Below are 17,484 nucleotides of genomic sequence, written 5' to 3'. Positions count from 1 at the left end.
TGTGAAGTCACCATCTTTTTTATGGCTGAATAGTACTTCATGGTATGCATATACCAAAGTCCGTTAATCCATTCTTGAGTAGATGGGCATTTAGGTTGTTTCCACATCTTGATGATTGTAAATTGAGCTGCAATAAACAGCTATTGCATATGTTCTTATAATAAAATGATTTTTTTTTCTTCTAGTAGATGCCTAGTAATGAGATTGTGGGCTCAAATGGGAGATCTAATTTGAGTTCTTTGAGGATTCTCCATAACTCTTTCCAAAGAGGCTATATTAGTTTGTGGTCTCACTAACAGTGTCAAAGTGTTCCCCTCTTTCCACATCCACATCAGCATCTGCAACTTTGGGACTTTGTGATGTGTGTTAATCTTACTGGGGTTAGGCAGTATCTCAGGGTAGTTTTGATTTGTGTTTCTCTGATGATTAGGGGCAAAAAGCATTTTTTCATATCTTTGTGAGCTATTCATTTGTCTTCCTCACAGAAGGCTCTGTTCATTTCTCTTGCCCAGTGATAGATGGGACTATTAGCTTTTTTTGGTTGATTAATTTGAGTTCTCTATAGATCCTAGTTATCAAGCCTTTGTCAGATTTGTAATATGCAATTATCTTTTCCCATTCTGAAGGTTATTTGCTTTGATTATTGTGTTCTTAGTTGTGCAGAAGATTTTCAGTTTAATTTAGTCCATTTGTTATTTTTTTGTTGTTGTTCCAATTGCCAGGAAAGTCTTCTTCATACAATCTTTCCCCAGGTAGACATCTTCAAGAGTTTTTCCCACACTTTCTTCTAGGATTTTTATTGTTTCATGCCTTATATTTAAATCTTTTATCCATCTTGAATCGATTTTTTTTAAGTGGTGAAAGGTCAAGTTTCAGTCTTTTACATGTTGGTTATCCAGTTGTCCCAGCACCATTATTAAATAGGGATTCGTTTCCCTACTGTATGCTTTTATTTGTTTTATCAAATATCAGATGGCAAATAGAGACTGGTTTCATCTCTTGGTTCTCCATTCTGTTACAAATGCCTATGTCTCTATTTTTGTGCTAATACCATGCTGTTTTGATCACTGTGGACTTGTAAATAGCCTAAAGTCTGGTAGGGTGATGCCTCTGGCTTTGTCTTTATTTCTAAGAATTGCCTTGTCTATATGGGTTTTTTTTTTTTTTGGTTCCATATGACACAAAGAACTATTTTTTCCAAATCTTGAAGGTATGATGTTGGTATTTTAATGGGGATTCCACTGAATCTGTAGATTGCTTTAGGAACTATAGACATTTTAACAATGTTGATGCTTCCCAGCCAGGAGCCTGGTATGCTCTTCCGCTTGTTAATGTCTTCTGCTATTTCTTTTCTTAGGGTTTCATAATAATCTTTGAAGAAATCTTTCTGTTAGGTATATTTTGTTAGGTATATTTCTATTTCATTTTCTTTGAAGCTACTGTAAAGGGAATTGTGTCTCTGATGAGTTTCTCAACTTGGCTGTTATTGGCATATATGAAGTCTGCTGATTTGTGTACGTTGATTTTATACCCTGAGATGTTACTGTATTTCTTGATCACATCTAGGAGTCTTGTGGTTGAGTCTCTGGGTTTCTCTAAGTATAAGATCATATCATTGGCAAAGAGTGAGAGTTTGACATCCTATGCCCGCATTTGGATGCCCTTTATTTCCTTGCCTGATTGCATTGGCTAGAACTTCCAGAACTATGTTGAACAATAGTGGTGCTAGTGGATATCCTTGTCTGGTTCTAGTTCTAAGTGGAAAATCTTTTAGTTTTACTCCATTCAGTATGATATTAGCTGTGGGTTTGTTGTAGATGTCTTCACTCAGCTTAAGAAATGTGCCATCTATGCCTATATTCTTGGGTATTCTTATTAGAAAAGGATGCTGAATTATATCAAATGCTTTTCTGCATCTGTTGAGTGGATCATATGGATTTGCATATGTTAAACCAGTCTTGCATCCCTGGGATACTTGATTATGATGTATAATTTTTTTAATGTATAGCTGTAATCTACTGGCTAAGATTTTGTTGAGTATTTCTGCATCTATATTCATTAGTGAAATTGGTCTGTAGTTTTCCTTTTTAGTTGGATCTTTTTCTGGTTTTGATATCAGGGTGATGTTTGCTTCATAGAATGTATTGGGGAAGATGCCTTCCTTCTCAGTGTTTTGAAATAGTTATTGCAGTATGGATAGAAGCTCTTCTTTGAAGGTTTGATAGAATTTTGGTGTGATGTCATCTGGTCTAGGGCTTTTTTTTTTTTTGGTTGGAAGATTTTATATTGTTTCTTCTATCTCACTGCTTGATATTGGTCTCTTCAAGACGCCTATTTCGTCTTGATTAAGTCTAGGGAGAGGGTGTGATTCTAGGTAATGGTTCATTTCCTCTACATTGTCAAATTTAGAGGATTTGACATAGAGGGATAGAGGTTTTTGCAGTAGTCAGAGATAGTCTCTTGTATGTGTTGTTATTTTCCCTTTTTCATTTCCTATTAAGGTTATTAGAGATTTTACTTTTCTGTTTCTAGCTAGTCTGGCCAATGGTTTATCAATTTTATTTATTTTTTCAAAGAACCAACTCTGCAAAAAAAGAAAAAAAAAGAACCAACTCTGTGTTTTATTAATTTTCTGAATAATTCTTTTGTTTTCAATTTCATTAATTTCTGACTTAATTTTGGTTATTTCGTTTCTTATGCTGGGTTTGGTATTAGATTTTTTTTCCTTTCCATTTCCTTAAGATGATTCATTAGGTTGTTGATGTGCTCTCTTCCTGTTTTTTTGGATGCAGGCAGTTAATGCAATAAATTTCCCTCTGAAGACTGCTCAGTATCCCACAGGGTTGGGTAACTTGTAACTTCATTGTTGTTATGTTTGAGGATTTTAACAATTTCCTCCTTTATCTCTTTCTTGATCCAATTGTCATTGGCATAAGGTTGTTTAATTTCCAAACCTTTGTGTGGAGATGATAGTTTTTGTTGGAGTTGAGTTCCACCTTTATTGCCTTGTAGTCTGAGAAGATATACTGTATAATTTCAATTCTTTTAATTTTGTTGAGGTTTGATTTGTATCCTAGGATATGGTTTATTTTGCAGAATGTTCCATGGGCTGATGAGAAGAATGTATATTTCATAGCTTTGGGATGGTGTATACATATACATATATGGTTCTGTATATGTCTATGAAGCCCATCTGATCCAGGGTCACATTTAAGTCCTTTGTATCTTTGCTTAGTTTCTTTCTTTCTTTTTTTTGAGACAGAGCCTCAAGCTATCCCCCTGGGTAGAGTGCTGTGGCATCATAGCTCACAGCAACCTCAAACTCTTTGGGCTCAAGCGAGTCTCCTGTCTCAGCCTCCCAAGTAGCTGGGACCACAGGCGCCCACCACACCACCTGGCTATTTTTTGGTTGTAGCCGTCATTGTTGTTTTTGGCAGGCCTGGGCTGGATTCGAACTCACCCCCTTAGGTGTATGTGGCTGGCACCTTAGCCACTTGAGCCACAGGCACTGAGCCTTTGCTTAGTTTCTGTTTAGAGGATCTATCTAGTTCTGTCAGAGCAGTGTTAAAGTCCCCAGCTATTGTGGTGTTATGGGAAATCATATTGCTCAGACAAATCAAGGTCTGTTTCATAAATCTGGGTGCATTTAAGTTGAGTGCATAAATATTTAGAATTGAAATGTCCTCTTATTGTATTTGTTCCCTTGACCAGTATGAAGTGACCCAGTTTGTACTCTTAAGACATCAGCCTTCTTCATCTCCTCAAAATACTTCATGGAATCATAATTTCTGTAGAAATCTGTATATGCCTTCTTTCTTGGTTTAGTCACAGCAAACTTACAAAGAACTGCAACCCCCTGGGATATAGTGAATGCTCCAACATTGTGAGATTGCAGAGGCCTGGCTAGGAGGCCATGCATCTGAAGTTTGGATGGCATGCTGGAAGGCTAAAGCACTGGAAGGCGTGCTAGTTACTGTCTTTGACAGGTGTGCCAACCTCAGCATATTCTTCCTGGCTGATGGAGAAATGAACTGCAACAAGTCGTTTTTGACGACAGCTCCTAGTTATGAAATTAAACATTAAGCTATGGCTCTAGTCTGAAGCAAAAACACCAGACAAATGACTTCTCAGGTCCCAGAGCAGCAAAGCAGAAAGTACAGGGCTGAAATCGGTAGACATTTGATTCTGCCGCTTATTGGCTGGGCTGCTGTGGGCAGCTGACTTAACCTCTCTGAGCATCATCTTTCTCCGTTTGTAAAAGTGGAATTAATTCAAAGTGGAACTTGAAGTCTCTAAAGTGGAACTGTTAGAGAACTAAATTTTAAAAAGTCAGTTTTCTAGCCAATTAGACTTTTCTATCAGAAAGAAAAGTTCCTTCTTAAAAACATTAATTGATAGAGGTTTTAGTTTAAAAACACTGACATGGGCTTGGCTCCCTTAGTTCAGTGAGTAGGGCTCCAGCCACATGCACTGGAGCTGGTGGGTTCAAGCCTGGCCAGGCCTGCTAAACAACAATGACAACTGCAACCAAAAAAATGGCCGGGTGTTGTAGCGAGCACTTGTAATCCCAGCTACTCAGGAGGCTGAGGCAAGGGAATGGCTTGAGCCCAGGAGTTTGAGGTTGCTATGAGCTGTGATGCCACGGCACTCTACCAAGGGCAACATAGTGGGACTCTGTCTCAAAAAATAGTAAAAAAAAAACAAAACACTGACATGAATTAATGATACTTAGTATGACATTTTAGAAAGTTCTTAAACATCCACTTGACGGGAGCAGTTTGCTACCTTTCACACTAATTTTTCTTATACAATAACCAGTAAAACCTATTGCTCAAACCAGTGCCATGAGCAAGGCCTTTACCTCCTTTGGACTTGACATTGGAAACCCACAACAGCCTTTGCCCCAGTGGTTGGCCACCATCTCCAAGTCTCCGTCTACACCAGTGTTTTTCAACCTTATTTATCTCATGGAACATTTGAACCTATAGTTAAACTTCCTCAGCACACTTAAATTATGTTGTTTAAAAAAAAAAGAAAGAAAAAAGAATATGCTTACTGTACTATGAACTCCCTTCAAAATTAATTTAATCAGTGATCTTTACAAATTTCTGTGGCACAACTAGGATCCTCTCACGGCACACAGTTGAAAATCACTGCTCTACACTATAATAATTCTCCTTGTTCTTCCTTTCACAGTCCTTGCTTTTCTTCATATGAATTTAGCAGGAAAAACAACTCAGTTTGGAATTTCTCCTTAAAAGTGCTTTTTTATGGGTTCAAATTTGCATTCAACCCACATTTGTCTTCATCTGAAGATTTTTCTCTAGGCTTTGAACATTAACTATTTTCCTTAGTTACTACAACGCAAAATACCATTCCAACAGCAAATCTGATTCACTCCAAACCCTGTTATTCTCTGGAAATTCAATAAATCACCAACTGAGGGGGAGTTCTGGAATCACAGTCCTCTCCTCTTTCTTTATTTGGAGCTCAAAATCCAGCATGATCCAGGGATCACAGACCAGCCTCCTCCCTTCCCTAAATTCCAGGATTCATCAAAGGAGGGTTACTTTCTCCCAGCTCAAGTGCAACCTGGCCCCTTCCCATTCCAGGGTGTTTATGCAAAACTGTAAATCCCCAGGAAGGTCTCTGAATTCCTTTCAGCCCAAGTCTGTCTCCTAACAAAACACAAATCTACTTGGAGGGTCAGCAAAATGGCCACTTTCCTGGCATAAAAAAGGCTTCTTTAGCCTATAGGCTTTCTCTCTTTTGGCCTTCCTTCCTTCCACTGGCTTCTCTACAATCTAAGAAGTAAATGGGAAGAAATGAAAGAAACAATAACATAAGCAGTCCTCGGAAAGATCTCTGACCAGTAATGACAGGGTTGCAAGGTGGGAAGCAGGGATCACTGCAACCACAGCCTTGTTACTGTCTTAGAAGTTATAATCAACCTCTAAACATAAAGGTTTGGCATCCAAACCACCCAATGTTCCCTCAAAGTGAGAGCCTAGAAACCATACTCGCCATCACATGGGTCGCACTCAGCCATCCAGAAAACACTGTGTTTCTGGATGGTATTCTTGTCCAAGGACCCCAAGTAAGTAAGTGGTGGGTATGACCTGCCACAGGCTGTCAAAGCAGTTATCCATTTTTGTAATGTCCAATTAGTCATACAAGGCTCAAGTTCTACGATAGGGGCACAAATGTACACACAAACACTTAAAGACTTCCTGCAACATGAAGAACCAACAAGGTACACGAATCTAATTCAGTACTCAACCTACATAGAACTAAACTACTGATTACAAGTTGACGTAACCTTTAACTAACTGCTTGCCTTCTTGGAGTTTAAAACTTGTGGGCAGATGTTTTGAATGGACTAAGGTTCTTAAAATTACAAAAAGGCAGGTTAAAGCCAATATTTATTCTTCTTCAATAAATTTCTCTTTAGTCATCATGAGTATTCTCTTTAGCCAACATAAGTATTTTAAAAATTGTCAGTGTTTTTAAACTCATGGAGGGCAGGGTCCTACCTTATACCCACTGGACTGTGTAGTGTCCAAAGTCCCTTGTGTATAACTTGGGTAGGGAAGAGGAAGTGGCTGGAAGCAGCCCCACAGGGTGTCTGGTACTAATCCAAAACCAAGCTGTGGCTCTACTGATGCTTTTGAAGTTGTTATCTTCATTAGGGCTTCTGCAGCAAAACGAATACGCTAATAAACACACTTACTGAATTTTCTCTTTTATTCTAGAGATCAGCCTTTTTCTTTGCAAATTACACTTCCTTGGTCCTTAGGAGTCTCTAACAGGCCCAGCAGGCCTTCAGTTAAATAAACAGACCATTAGGCTGAGAAACTGTGTCAAAATAGGCACAATTAGCAGGTTATAAATAAATCTAGTCACTTAAGAATTTTAGCCTTGAAAAAGAGACTCCAGAAGGAAGTAAATGAAAATATAATCTAGCCCAAAGAAGTCCCCCACCAATGACAGTTAAGACACAGTGAAATATTTACTCTCTTCCACATCTTCTTGGGCTCTGCTGGAATGTGGATTAATCATTCCTTAGGTTCCATCCTCAGGCAGGAGGGAAGACTTTCATTGCCTGGTTAACTACTGGGGATCCCCCGCACGGTCCCCAGCTTTTGGGGAGGAAGGAAGAAACATTTGTTGAGGGACTCTTAAAAGGGAATTTGTGGGTTTCTGGCATAATCTAATGAGCACCAAGCCCCCAGAAAAGTGCAAGAATGCCTCCTTGCCCTGGGGCGGGGCGGGGGGGGGGGACTTCCAACTACCTCAGACTACTCTCATTCACTCACTGAACACAAGCAGGCCCTGTTCTGCTCACAGTAGTAAGATGTGGTCTCTCCCTGCAGGGAGCTTACAGTACGCAGGGAAGACAAACAATTAGAGGAAAATTAGAGGACAATTTCACAGAATAAAATGCTTTCTCCTTACCAGGGGCCCTGCAGGACATACCCTGCCTCTACCTCTGAACTCACTTCTGTCACTCTGCCACCTGTTCACTTTGCACCTCCCACAGTGGCTACCTGGCTGTTCTTAGAACAGGCCAACGTCACTCCCCAACTCTGGGCCTTGGTGCTTGCTGTACTTCCTGGAGCACTTTTCCTGATTTACTGAAGTCTTCTGAGGCTTTCTTTGTTACAACAATAGAAAGTACCCCGTCCATCCCTCTCTATTTCCATACCCTGCTTTTCTTTTTTAGAGATAGGGTCTCACTTTGCCACTTAGGTTAAAGTGCAGTGGTACAATCATAGCTCACTGCAGCCTCATACTCCTGGGCTCAAGCAATTCTCCTGCCTCAGCCTCCTAAGCAGCTGAACTACAGGAGCTGCCACCATGTCCAGATAATTAAATTTTTTTTTTTTGTATAGATAGTGTCTTGCTGTGTCATGGTCTCCAACTCCTGGCTTCAGGAGATTCTCCTACCTTGGCCTCCCAAAGGGCGGGGATTACAGGTATGAGCCACCATACTGTCCCCTGCTTAACTTCTTTCTTTCTTTTTTTTTTTAATTCCAGGTCAATAAATTAGATTACGTTGTTTGCGTAAAGGTAAAGTCCCAGTTGTAGTTGTGTCCTTCACCCAGGAAGTGTGCCATATACCTGTACATTGGAGCCACTGGGTGGGAACTTATCAAACCCCTCACTTCTTAAATTTCAGTTTTTCTCTCATGTGTTAATCTACTTGTTTCAATTGAGTACTTAGTATTGAGTACATGAGATGTTTGATTTTCCATTCTTGAGAGACTTTACTTAGCAGAATGCTCTCTAAATCCTTCCAGGTTGTTACAAAAGATACAAAATCTCCATCTTTTTATGGCTGAATAGTATTCTATGGTGTGCATACACCACAGTGTATGAATCCATTCATGGGTTGACGGGCACTTGGGTTGTTTCTACATCTTTGCAATGGTGAATTGATTACAGCGCAAATGTCCTTATGTTAAAATGACTTTTTTAAGGTAGATACGGAGTATGAGAGATTGCAGAATCAAATGGAAGGTCTACTTTTAGTTCTTTGAGGAATCTCCACACTTCTTTCCATAGAGGCTGTACTAGTTTACAGTCCCACCAATAGTATAAAAGTGTTCCCTTCTTTCCACACCCATGCCAGCCAGCATCTGCTGCTTTGGGACTTTGTGACGTGGGCCATTCTCACTTGGGTTAGGTCATATCTCCAAGTGATGTTGTATTTGCATTTCTCTGATGATTAGAGATAATGAGCATTTCTTCATTAACAGAATCTTTTCTCAGGAGACAGATGAATGGCCAACAAACCCTGTTTAATTCTTAATTACACTTGTTGGCTTTTGAAATTGAACCAGGTGTTGATTCTTGCCTATAAACCCATCAGAATGTAGACCCCACAAAGGCAGGGGCTTTATCTGTCCTATTTCTCAGTTTCCCCAGGACAATGCCTGGCGTGAATAAATACAGGTGCTCAGTGAAGATTTGCCGATACATGGGTGCCGCAAGGGAACTTCAGTGTGTTAAGAGAACTCATTCTGGGGTGATGAGTGTAGGCTTTCCAGAGAAGGGGATATTCGCGAGCATTAGCCAGAGGAGGAGAAGCAGAGAAAACACATGAGAGCGGCCACAGAAATCATAGCAGAGTGCTACGCCGACACTCTGTGTTGACCGCAAAACCTTAGCAAGAGGCAAAAAAGGTGAGGAGGCCCCACATCTGGCCTTCAGCATAGTATTCGCTGAACTCAGGCACATCTCCCCCATAAAAAGGACAACGGGAGGGGGATCCGTTGCTGAATGGTGCCATCTTGTGGCCAGAGCCCTTGGAGGTGTGCGGGTCGATAGCTACAGGTATTGGGCCCTACCCCTCCCTATGCTCTTCTTGCCTATCCTTTGGTAAAATCCCTCCTCCGTCCTGGCATTTTTACTGATTTTATCTTGTTTTAAGGTCGGCTCTGCTGGATGGCCCTCATAACAGCAGCATGTCCTTACTGAGCACCTCTCATGCTCTGGGGACATGTACTCCTCACAGTACTGTGAGGTGACCACAGGATCCCCGTTTCACACAAGAGGAAAGTGAGGCCTGGAGTGTTAATGACACTTGAGTTGCAGGGCCAGTGGCTGGTGCAGCAGAGACTCAGACCAGGCAGTCTGCTCTACATCCACGCTCCCCTCCACAACCTGGTGCCACACCAAGGGTGGCAGAAGGGAAGGAACGGCTCCACTGCAATTATCTCCCCACCCCCAAGCTGCCCCCAGAGGACCCACAGCCACAGGAGCTGCCAGTAAAGCAAGAAAAACTCCTCAGCTGAGGATGGTGCGGGAAGCGGGCCTGTGCCCACTGAGTGCCTTGGGGCACAGTGCCAGGGTGTCACTGTGCCAGGCTCGCCCTGCCCCAATCCTGTGCAGAGACAGCCCAAACGCTGCCGGGGCTGCGAGCGCCTGGCTATGTCTCTCAGTCGCGTTCACCATTTATGGTATCTAAGCCTCTGTCTGGTTTTCGCAGACCAGTGAATCCCCCACATTGGGAGGGGGTTCTTCCCCATGCAGGCCTGTTCTTAGAGTAAATCCAAAGGGTCCTGACAGAATTTTTGCCTGGGACCTCTGTGTCGGCTTTAAAACATGCTTGGATGGATAATCATTCTGGCCCCACCCTGCACAGACCCGGGAATGAGGAGGATGGCCCCTAAGTATTCTTAGTCTTTTATCTGGGACCCTTACCTCTTGGGGACTACTAGCTCAGCTGGGTCACTCTAATCCAATCTAAACACAGGCAGACCAGGACAGGCTCTGGATTAGCCGGGCTCTTGGCTGAGGCTATGGAGGGAGAGTCTCAGAAAATGGAAGGGTGAGATACGCCAAGTCCCTTGTGTGCTATACTGACTCTGTCTGTTAGTGGACTATGGACAGGGTGAGTGGACCTCGAAGAAGAACTCCCTGGTGGGAAGGTGAGACTTGTCCTCTGGCCCTAGAAGATGGGACTCTGAGCTGCTCTTGTTTCCTCTTATGTCTCATTATCACAATTTCCTGACACCCTCCTCTCCCCCACAATGAACCATGAAGTTAGAATATGAGGATAAATTTGCAAACCAGAATGCTGGCTGGCAAATTCCCAGGGGCCAGAGCCAGGCTCTGACCGGAGTGTGGAGGGCTTCCTGGAAGGAAGAGGTGGACCAGTTCACTGATGACCACTCTGTGCTGAGGCAGGAAGCTTCTTGGGCTCAGCACTGGCTGCACTTCCTGTCAGTGCCAGTTGCTTTACCCCTAAGGGACCAACTTTGCCCAGCTCAAGGTGGCCACTCTCCATACCTTGGGCCAGGGGACATGCACTTTGAAAAAGGGCAGGATGAGGTTGGGCACGGTGGCTCACACCTGCAATCCTAGCACTGGGAGGCTGAGGTGGGTGGATTGCCTGAGCTCAGGAGTTCTTGAGACCAGCTTTAGCAAGAGCGAGACCTTGTCTCTACTAAAAATAGAAAAATTAGCTGGGTATTTGTGGTGGGCACCTGAAGTCCCACCTATTTGGGAGGCTGAGGCAAGAGAACTGCTTGAGCCCAAGAGTTTGAGGTTGCTATCAGCTGTTATGCCACAGCACTCTACCTAGGGCACAGAGTGAGATGGTCTGAAAAAAAAAACAAAACCAAGGGCAGGATGTAGGAATGAGCATGGACTTGAACATCATAGGACCTAGGTTCAAAGGGCTAACTTTGCTAACTAGCTTGGTGCACTCAGGCAACTTCTTGAGACTTCCCGACCCTTCTGTGTTAGGGACAGCACTCCCATCCCCGGGCTGTTGAGGTCTCAGTGAGGTGCTAAGAGTCCCTAACACAATAACAGCAAATGATTTTCCCCTTTTCCTTTTCAGTGAATCCATCTCCTGCAGCCTCTGAGAAGGTGGCCACTCACATTACAGGGAGATGTTCCTGAAGGGCCTAAGCCCTGTGGGACAAAGAGAGAGCAAGTTTGGTCTCCTGCTGGTCTGATGGGGAAAGCAGACACACTGCACCTGGTCCAAGCACCCAGAGGACCCAGTCACGCACAGGAGCAGGGGAACACAGGCCCAGGGTGAGGGTGAGAATTAGGCTTACCGGAAAACCCTGGACCCAAGAAGCACCTCCCTGGGAATCGTCACCATGCCTCCTGATGCCACAACCCAGACAGATCTGTCTTGAGTCTGTGCCCCCCTGTAATTCCTGGGGACTAAGTGCTTGGCTGATCAATGGATGACCATGATAATCAGATTACTGGACACCAGGCTGGTGATGTAGAAAAGCAAGCCTGGGATGGTGGAAGGAAGGAGGGGCAAAAGGGAGAGGGGCAACTTCGGACCCTCTGGAAGCTTCAGTCCCTACACTATTACCCAGTGTTGCCCAGCAGGTCAGGGGTCATTTGTGAGGCCCTAACTGCTAAGGGAACATGTGATACTCCAAAGTCTTCCTGCAGCATGTAAGGTCTTCTTTCTACCAGACCAGGAGCTCCTGGAGCCCCTGTGTCTTTCCCCTGCATCTTCCCACAGCCCTGGGAAGGGGATTTGTGGGGGCCAACCACTCTCATGGCAGATACTAGTCACTGTGAACTCCTGGAGGCCACCTCTTCCACTTGCCAGCCCTCACATGCAATGGTCTCTAAGGGCCCTATCCTCTAACCCTAAAGAGGCATCAGCAACCACCTGCTGGTAAGAGTGAGGAGCAATGTCACACGCACTTCTGGTCCCTGGATTTCAGCCAGTAACACCATTTCCACTAAAGTGCCCCTCCTCCAAAGCAGATGTATGTTTAGGAAAAGTGCTTTTAGCAAAGTGCCCAAAGGCTCCTACCATGGACAGTGACCCGGGCGCTGCAGGACACCTGCCCCAAGGCATTTTCAGCCAGACAGGTGTAGGTGCCATCATCCTCTGGCAGGGCATCCTGGACGTGCAGCTCAGCCACGCCGTCCTCGCAGGTGGAGTGAGCATACTGGATGGGCTGCCCTGCAGAGGAAGCACAGGGAGGCTCAGGCCAGGAGCCTCGAGGTGGGACAGGAGCCTGTCCTCAGCAGGGCTGTTGCTATCATGATGCTGGGGCTTTTCATGCTTGCTCAGATCCAGGGCTACTGATGTGTCAGCCCATCCCCAGCCAGCTGGACAGAGGCCCATGGGCTGGAAAGGAGATGAAGGAAGAGAGTAATTGTATGGGGTGGAGGAACAAGACTGGGGAGGGAGACTCGGGAGGAATTTAGAATGCAGGGGGGAGAGGGGCACAGTTTCAGACATTCTAGGTTAAACAGCCTCCACATGCACATCTTCAACTTCACTGAATTCTGAGCCTGGAATGAATCTCACAGGGTCAGCTGGCCCACAGGCAGCCTCAGACAGAACAGACTTTGGCCACACTGAACATGGGGCTCCCAGCTCACGTCTCCAGAAATGATGATTCCAGTGCCCATTCCGGATCCTTATAAAAAAGCGGCTCTGTACCCCCAACCTAATGTTGCAGTTAAGTGTATTTCTTCTGTGAAATTAGGTATATTTTAGGGTTCACAGAAAAGACAAATACAGGGAACTAAAAATGACTCTGGTCCTTTCTTCTCAGGGTCTCTTCCACGGAAGCCCTTTATTCAGGTCACATAAAGTCCTGCCTGGAGACAGGAGAGCATGCAATGAGCTTCAGTGGGTTCCTTAATGCTATATGTTCCTGAGATTTTATTATTCCAAGATGTGACCTTCCATTTCCAGGGGGGAAAAAAATCTCATTACTGAAGATTCTGGCTTTGGAGCAGAAATGTGTCCATTCACCATATAGGAAGCAACTATCAGTTATTTTCCTTGCCAGGTCCCAGGGTCCTGGTTTGCACTTCATAAAATTGGGGGTGGGGGAAAGTGAGAGTACAGAAAGAAGTGTTCTTCCTGCAATGCAATGTTTTCTTCTGCACATAGCAACACTTCACATCTCCATGACAGTTTGGCAAAGAGACTGCCAAGCACACCATCAGGCCAGAGGGAAGAGAGTCTGAGAGTCCTTCCTACTGCACTTCATGAAAGTGGGGCAGAGAGCTGGGAAAGGCAGGGGCCAAGATCCTGTCCTTGAGAGGATTAAACACTGCATGTGTGTGTGTGACAATGACACCCCCAAAACCTCTCTTTCTTGAAAATATCATTATATACCCACACTGCTGCCAATTGGCCTCTGCTGTCCAAATATGTGTTGACAAGTTTTTTGAGAGCTATCCTTTTATTGGATCATACCTCATTTTGGCCCTGCAAACATGGGATGGGATGGAAGCCCCAGAAAGGGCCATTGGCTCAGGGCACATCAGAATAGGGAGACACTGAACTCTTCTAGCTCTGAGACCGGGTTGGATCAGAGTTAGCAGCCAAGAAAGCCAACTTGAGCACAATCGCCCTCTAGTGGAAAGGATGAGGAAACTGCACAGTCCTGAGCGGTGTAAACCTATGGGTCAGCAAATTACAGCCTGTGGGCCAAAGCCGACCTGCAACCTGCTTCTGTACAGCCTGCCAGCTAAGAATAGTGCTTACAATATTATTTTAAATGGTTGGAAAAAATAAGAATATTTCATAGGAAGACTATGTGATGCCTCCTCTTACTCATTAAAGACAGTTTCTAGCAAATCTTGAGCAAACTGTACTAACAAGGGAGGTCATAGGCAGGCCATCAGTGACACCGACATCTCTGGGGACTATTGGTGCATAAGTAAAGGTGCCATTGCCTTCTTAGGGAGCCTGTTCTATAAGACACGACAGCTGGCTGAGGCCCCAGACCTACACTTCCAGCCCATCTTTTTATCAATAAAGACAACAGCACCCAAATGGGTAAAGTCTCCAAGGTCACCTGACCACTCTGGTGGAGAACGAGAAGTGCCTGTGTCTCCTGATTCTGAGCAAGAGCTCTTTTACCCTCTCTGCGGATCCCCAAGTTAGTCCCTGCTCAACTCAGGGGGGTCCTACACTTTTAAAATTTAAAGGCCTTTTTATAAAGAGAAGGGTGGGTCTGGTCTGAGTGTGGTGGTGTTTACAACTAATTAATCACCACCAGTTACAAATTCCTTTGTTTCTTCTCTCACTGCTTTACTTGACTAGCCTTTGGGAAAAGGGAGGGATGGTAGTGAAAATATATGGTAATTAATTTTTTAAAAGGACCTTACTTGAAAAAAAAAAAAAGAGTTGCCAGGTTTTTCTAGGACTATAACACTAAAAAAAATTACTGGTCTATGAACTCTAGAACCATCTGTCAGTAAATAAAAGGTGGGACCCCTTATTCTGGTGTGGTTCATTAGTTTATTAATTTCTTTGTTCATTCATTATCTCAGCAAATATTAAGTAAGGGCCTATTATGAACTTGACACACGAAAAGAAGTTAAATTGCTTGTGTACCTATGTGTCAGGGGCCTCATGAACCACTTTATTTAAATGATCTAATTTAACTTCACAGGTGCTACCCTGCAAGGTAGGTGGCATTATTCCCATGATGCAGACAAAGAACTCAAGGCTCAGAAAGGAGTAGGGACTTGTTCAGGGGAGTAGGGCAGAGGACTGGGGCAGGGGGACTCACCATTGAGCAGCCAAGTGATTCGGGGAACAGGAGTGCCCTGCACAGAGCACTGCAGCACAAAATCCTGGCCCTCAATGACAGAACAGTCCTTTAGGACACTGGAGAACGAGGGAGCCACCTCCATCACGACCACCCCTGCAAGGGAAAAGGACACACAGGCCATCTCAGATTACAACTTGCTGGTGCTAGTGACTGGCCACAGTCACCCCCAGCCTTACAGGCAGACACCTTGCTGTCCTGGGCACTGGGTTTCCTTACCAGCCTGGCTTTGCCTTAGGAAGCAGACTTCACATGAAGGAAGCAGGCAGCCTCGCGGTGCAGAGGCCTGGAGCCTGAGGCAGGTAACTGGCAGGAGCTTCTCCATAGTCTCAAAACACCCCAGGCCTGGACCACTCCGAATCTGGGCCTGCCTTCTCTCCTCTGGGACTCAGGCACCTCCCGTCTTGTCTTGGCTTTGGCTATCCTGGAGCATCCTGAGAGCTCCTTCTTCCTGCCTTTGTGGTCCTACTCTACTTCCTAGCCTTCTGTGGTCTCCTAGACCTTATCAAGTCCCAGCAGTGATCACAATGACCTTTTTGCCTACAGAATCCACAGGCCCACAGGTGAGGATGTTTCAATTTTAAATCATTATAAATATTTTTTCTAATTCCAGAACTGAATCAAATAACAAAGGACTCACTTGTGTTTCTATTTTGTAAGTACAGTTGTAGCCCCAACCTAGCTCAAGATTTCGGAACTGCTCAAGATTTCAGAACTGCTGGGGGCCTGGGAACATGCATTAACAATGCACCCTTATGGATCTAAAGCACATTCTAGTTGAGAACCACTGAGCTGAACTTTCCAAAAGCCTTCTAACTACATCAGTGAACTAGGAACATTTTATAGTTCGGGTACCTTAATTAAGAGCAATAGTGTAGGTAATCTCTTCTCTAACAATCCAAACCTGCTACCCAACTGTCAAGTAGCTGACAGGCAGGTATTAGAGGATGAACCATGAGAGCCCATTCAACACAGAGATGAGGGAAAGCCATATTACATAGCAGGGAATCCACGGGTAAGAAAACTAGTGGTATTTGAGGATCTACTATGTGCCAGGTACTTTTCTAGCTATGACTGTGACAATGCCATGAGGCTCTTATCTTGAGCCCATTTTACAGATAAGATGAATAATTTCCCAGAGCTGAGCCCAATGGTGAACCAGTTATTTCAGACAGCTCTCTCACTCTACAGCCACCTTTTCTCCTCTAGGCCCTAGGGGAGGGTAAGCAGGGAGTTTAGCTACAGGACAGAATGATGTACACTGGGATAGGTCTGGTCCTGAGGGAGAGGGATAGGGAGTTACTATCTCTACCCCTTTCCTGGCTAGCATCAAATTCCTTCATTAGAGAAATGCCTTTGGGAGTCACTGAGAAGAATATGGGCTTTCAGGCCAGCCAACTTGGGTTAGAAATATGCTCTCTTTTACAAAACGTAAACTTGGATGAGTCACTCAGCCTATGACATACAGCTCAGTATTCTCATCTGGAAAATGGGTGTGAATGTAATTTTCTCATAGGATTGTTGGGATAACTACACTAAATAATTCAAGGAGAGCATTTAGCACAAAGCCTGGCACACAGAACATCAGCCAAGGGCATTGGCTGTTATTAACAGATGGGAGTTGTGCACAAGGTTCTGTGGGCAGCAAGTATGACTTGGGGGTGAAAGGGTGGAGGGATGAACTGGGAGCTTGAGAGACCACCAGGTAGAAGGGAGATCTCCCTTCCTTTCTCAGCATAGAGAAGACCAGCGCATGCTTGTGGGGAGAAAAAAGAGGCCTCTCAAAAAGGTTTGAAGAGGCTCGGCGCCTGTAGCACAGTGGTAATGGTGCCAACTACATGCACCAAGGCTGGGGCCAGCTAAACAACAATGACAACTGCAACAAAAAAAATAGCCGAGCTTTGTGGCAGATGCCTATAGTCCCAGCTACTAGGGAGGCTGAGGCAAGAGAATCACATTTGTTTGAGGTTGCTGTGAGCTGTGATCCCACAGCACTTTAACAAGGGGACCATAGTGAGACTCTGTCTCAAAAAACAAACAAACAAAAAACAATGGCTTGAAGAAATGGTGGGAGACTAAATCATTATTAGATCAGATCCTTGTCTCCACATGGGAGCAGAGAGAAATAGAAGCCTTGGGAAGGGAAATACACAACTTTTCTGCAGTGATAAGAGAAAGAAGGTCTATAGGGAAAACTAGAGGAACACAGACAAACTGGTTCTTGGTAAAGGCATCTGCCAAGGGTGAGCTGGGACTTTTGGAGGGTAGAGAAGTTTGGGAACTGCTAGTGTCCAAGAAGCTAGGGAGTTGAGAAGCACTTCTGGAATGGCAGCGTAAAGACCTCTGAAAATCTACTCCTCTTAAAAAGGGTACTGGCAACAAGAGTCAAAATCAACTTTTTCCAAACTCTGGA

General features: G+C 44.3%; 1 protein-coding gene across 5 annotated transcripts in view; it reads right to left on the bottom strand.

Moving 5' to 3' along the window:
- Positions 1–17,484, bottom strand: part of MYLK (myosin light chain kinase) — a 217,966-nt gene that overhangs the window by 104,520 nt on the left and 95,962 nt on the right. For 4 of the 5 annotated variants that reach the window (XM_023516282.1, XM_023516280.1, XM_023516279.1 and 1 more), the window contains exons 10-11: positions 15,033–15,167; positions 12,302–12,454 (exon numbers count right to left, since the gene is read on the bottom strand). In XM_023516282.1, the coding sequence (XP_023372050.1) occupies positions 12,302–12,454; positions 15,033–15,167 (288 nt within the window). Of the gene's footprint in view, positions 1–12,301; positions 12,455–15,032; positions 15,168–17,484 lie in introns of those variants that run through there. The other variant, XM_023516283.1, reaches the window with a different exon arrangement.

The sequence above is a fragment of the Otolemur garnettii genome, unplaced genomic scaffold (genome assembly GCF_000181295.1).
Source record: "Otolemur garnettii isolate 467f Iridium unplaced genomic scaffold, OtoGar3 scaffold00089, whole genome shotgun sequence".
In the NCBI taxonomy this organism is placed as follows: Eukaryota; Metazoa; Chordata; class Mammalia; order Primates; family Galagidae; genus Otolemur; species Otolemur garnettii.
The sequence above is the reverse complement of the archived record's forward strand: the minus strand, read 5'-3'. Positions and strand labels throughout refer to the sequence as shown.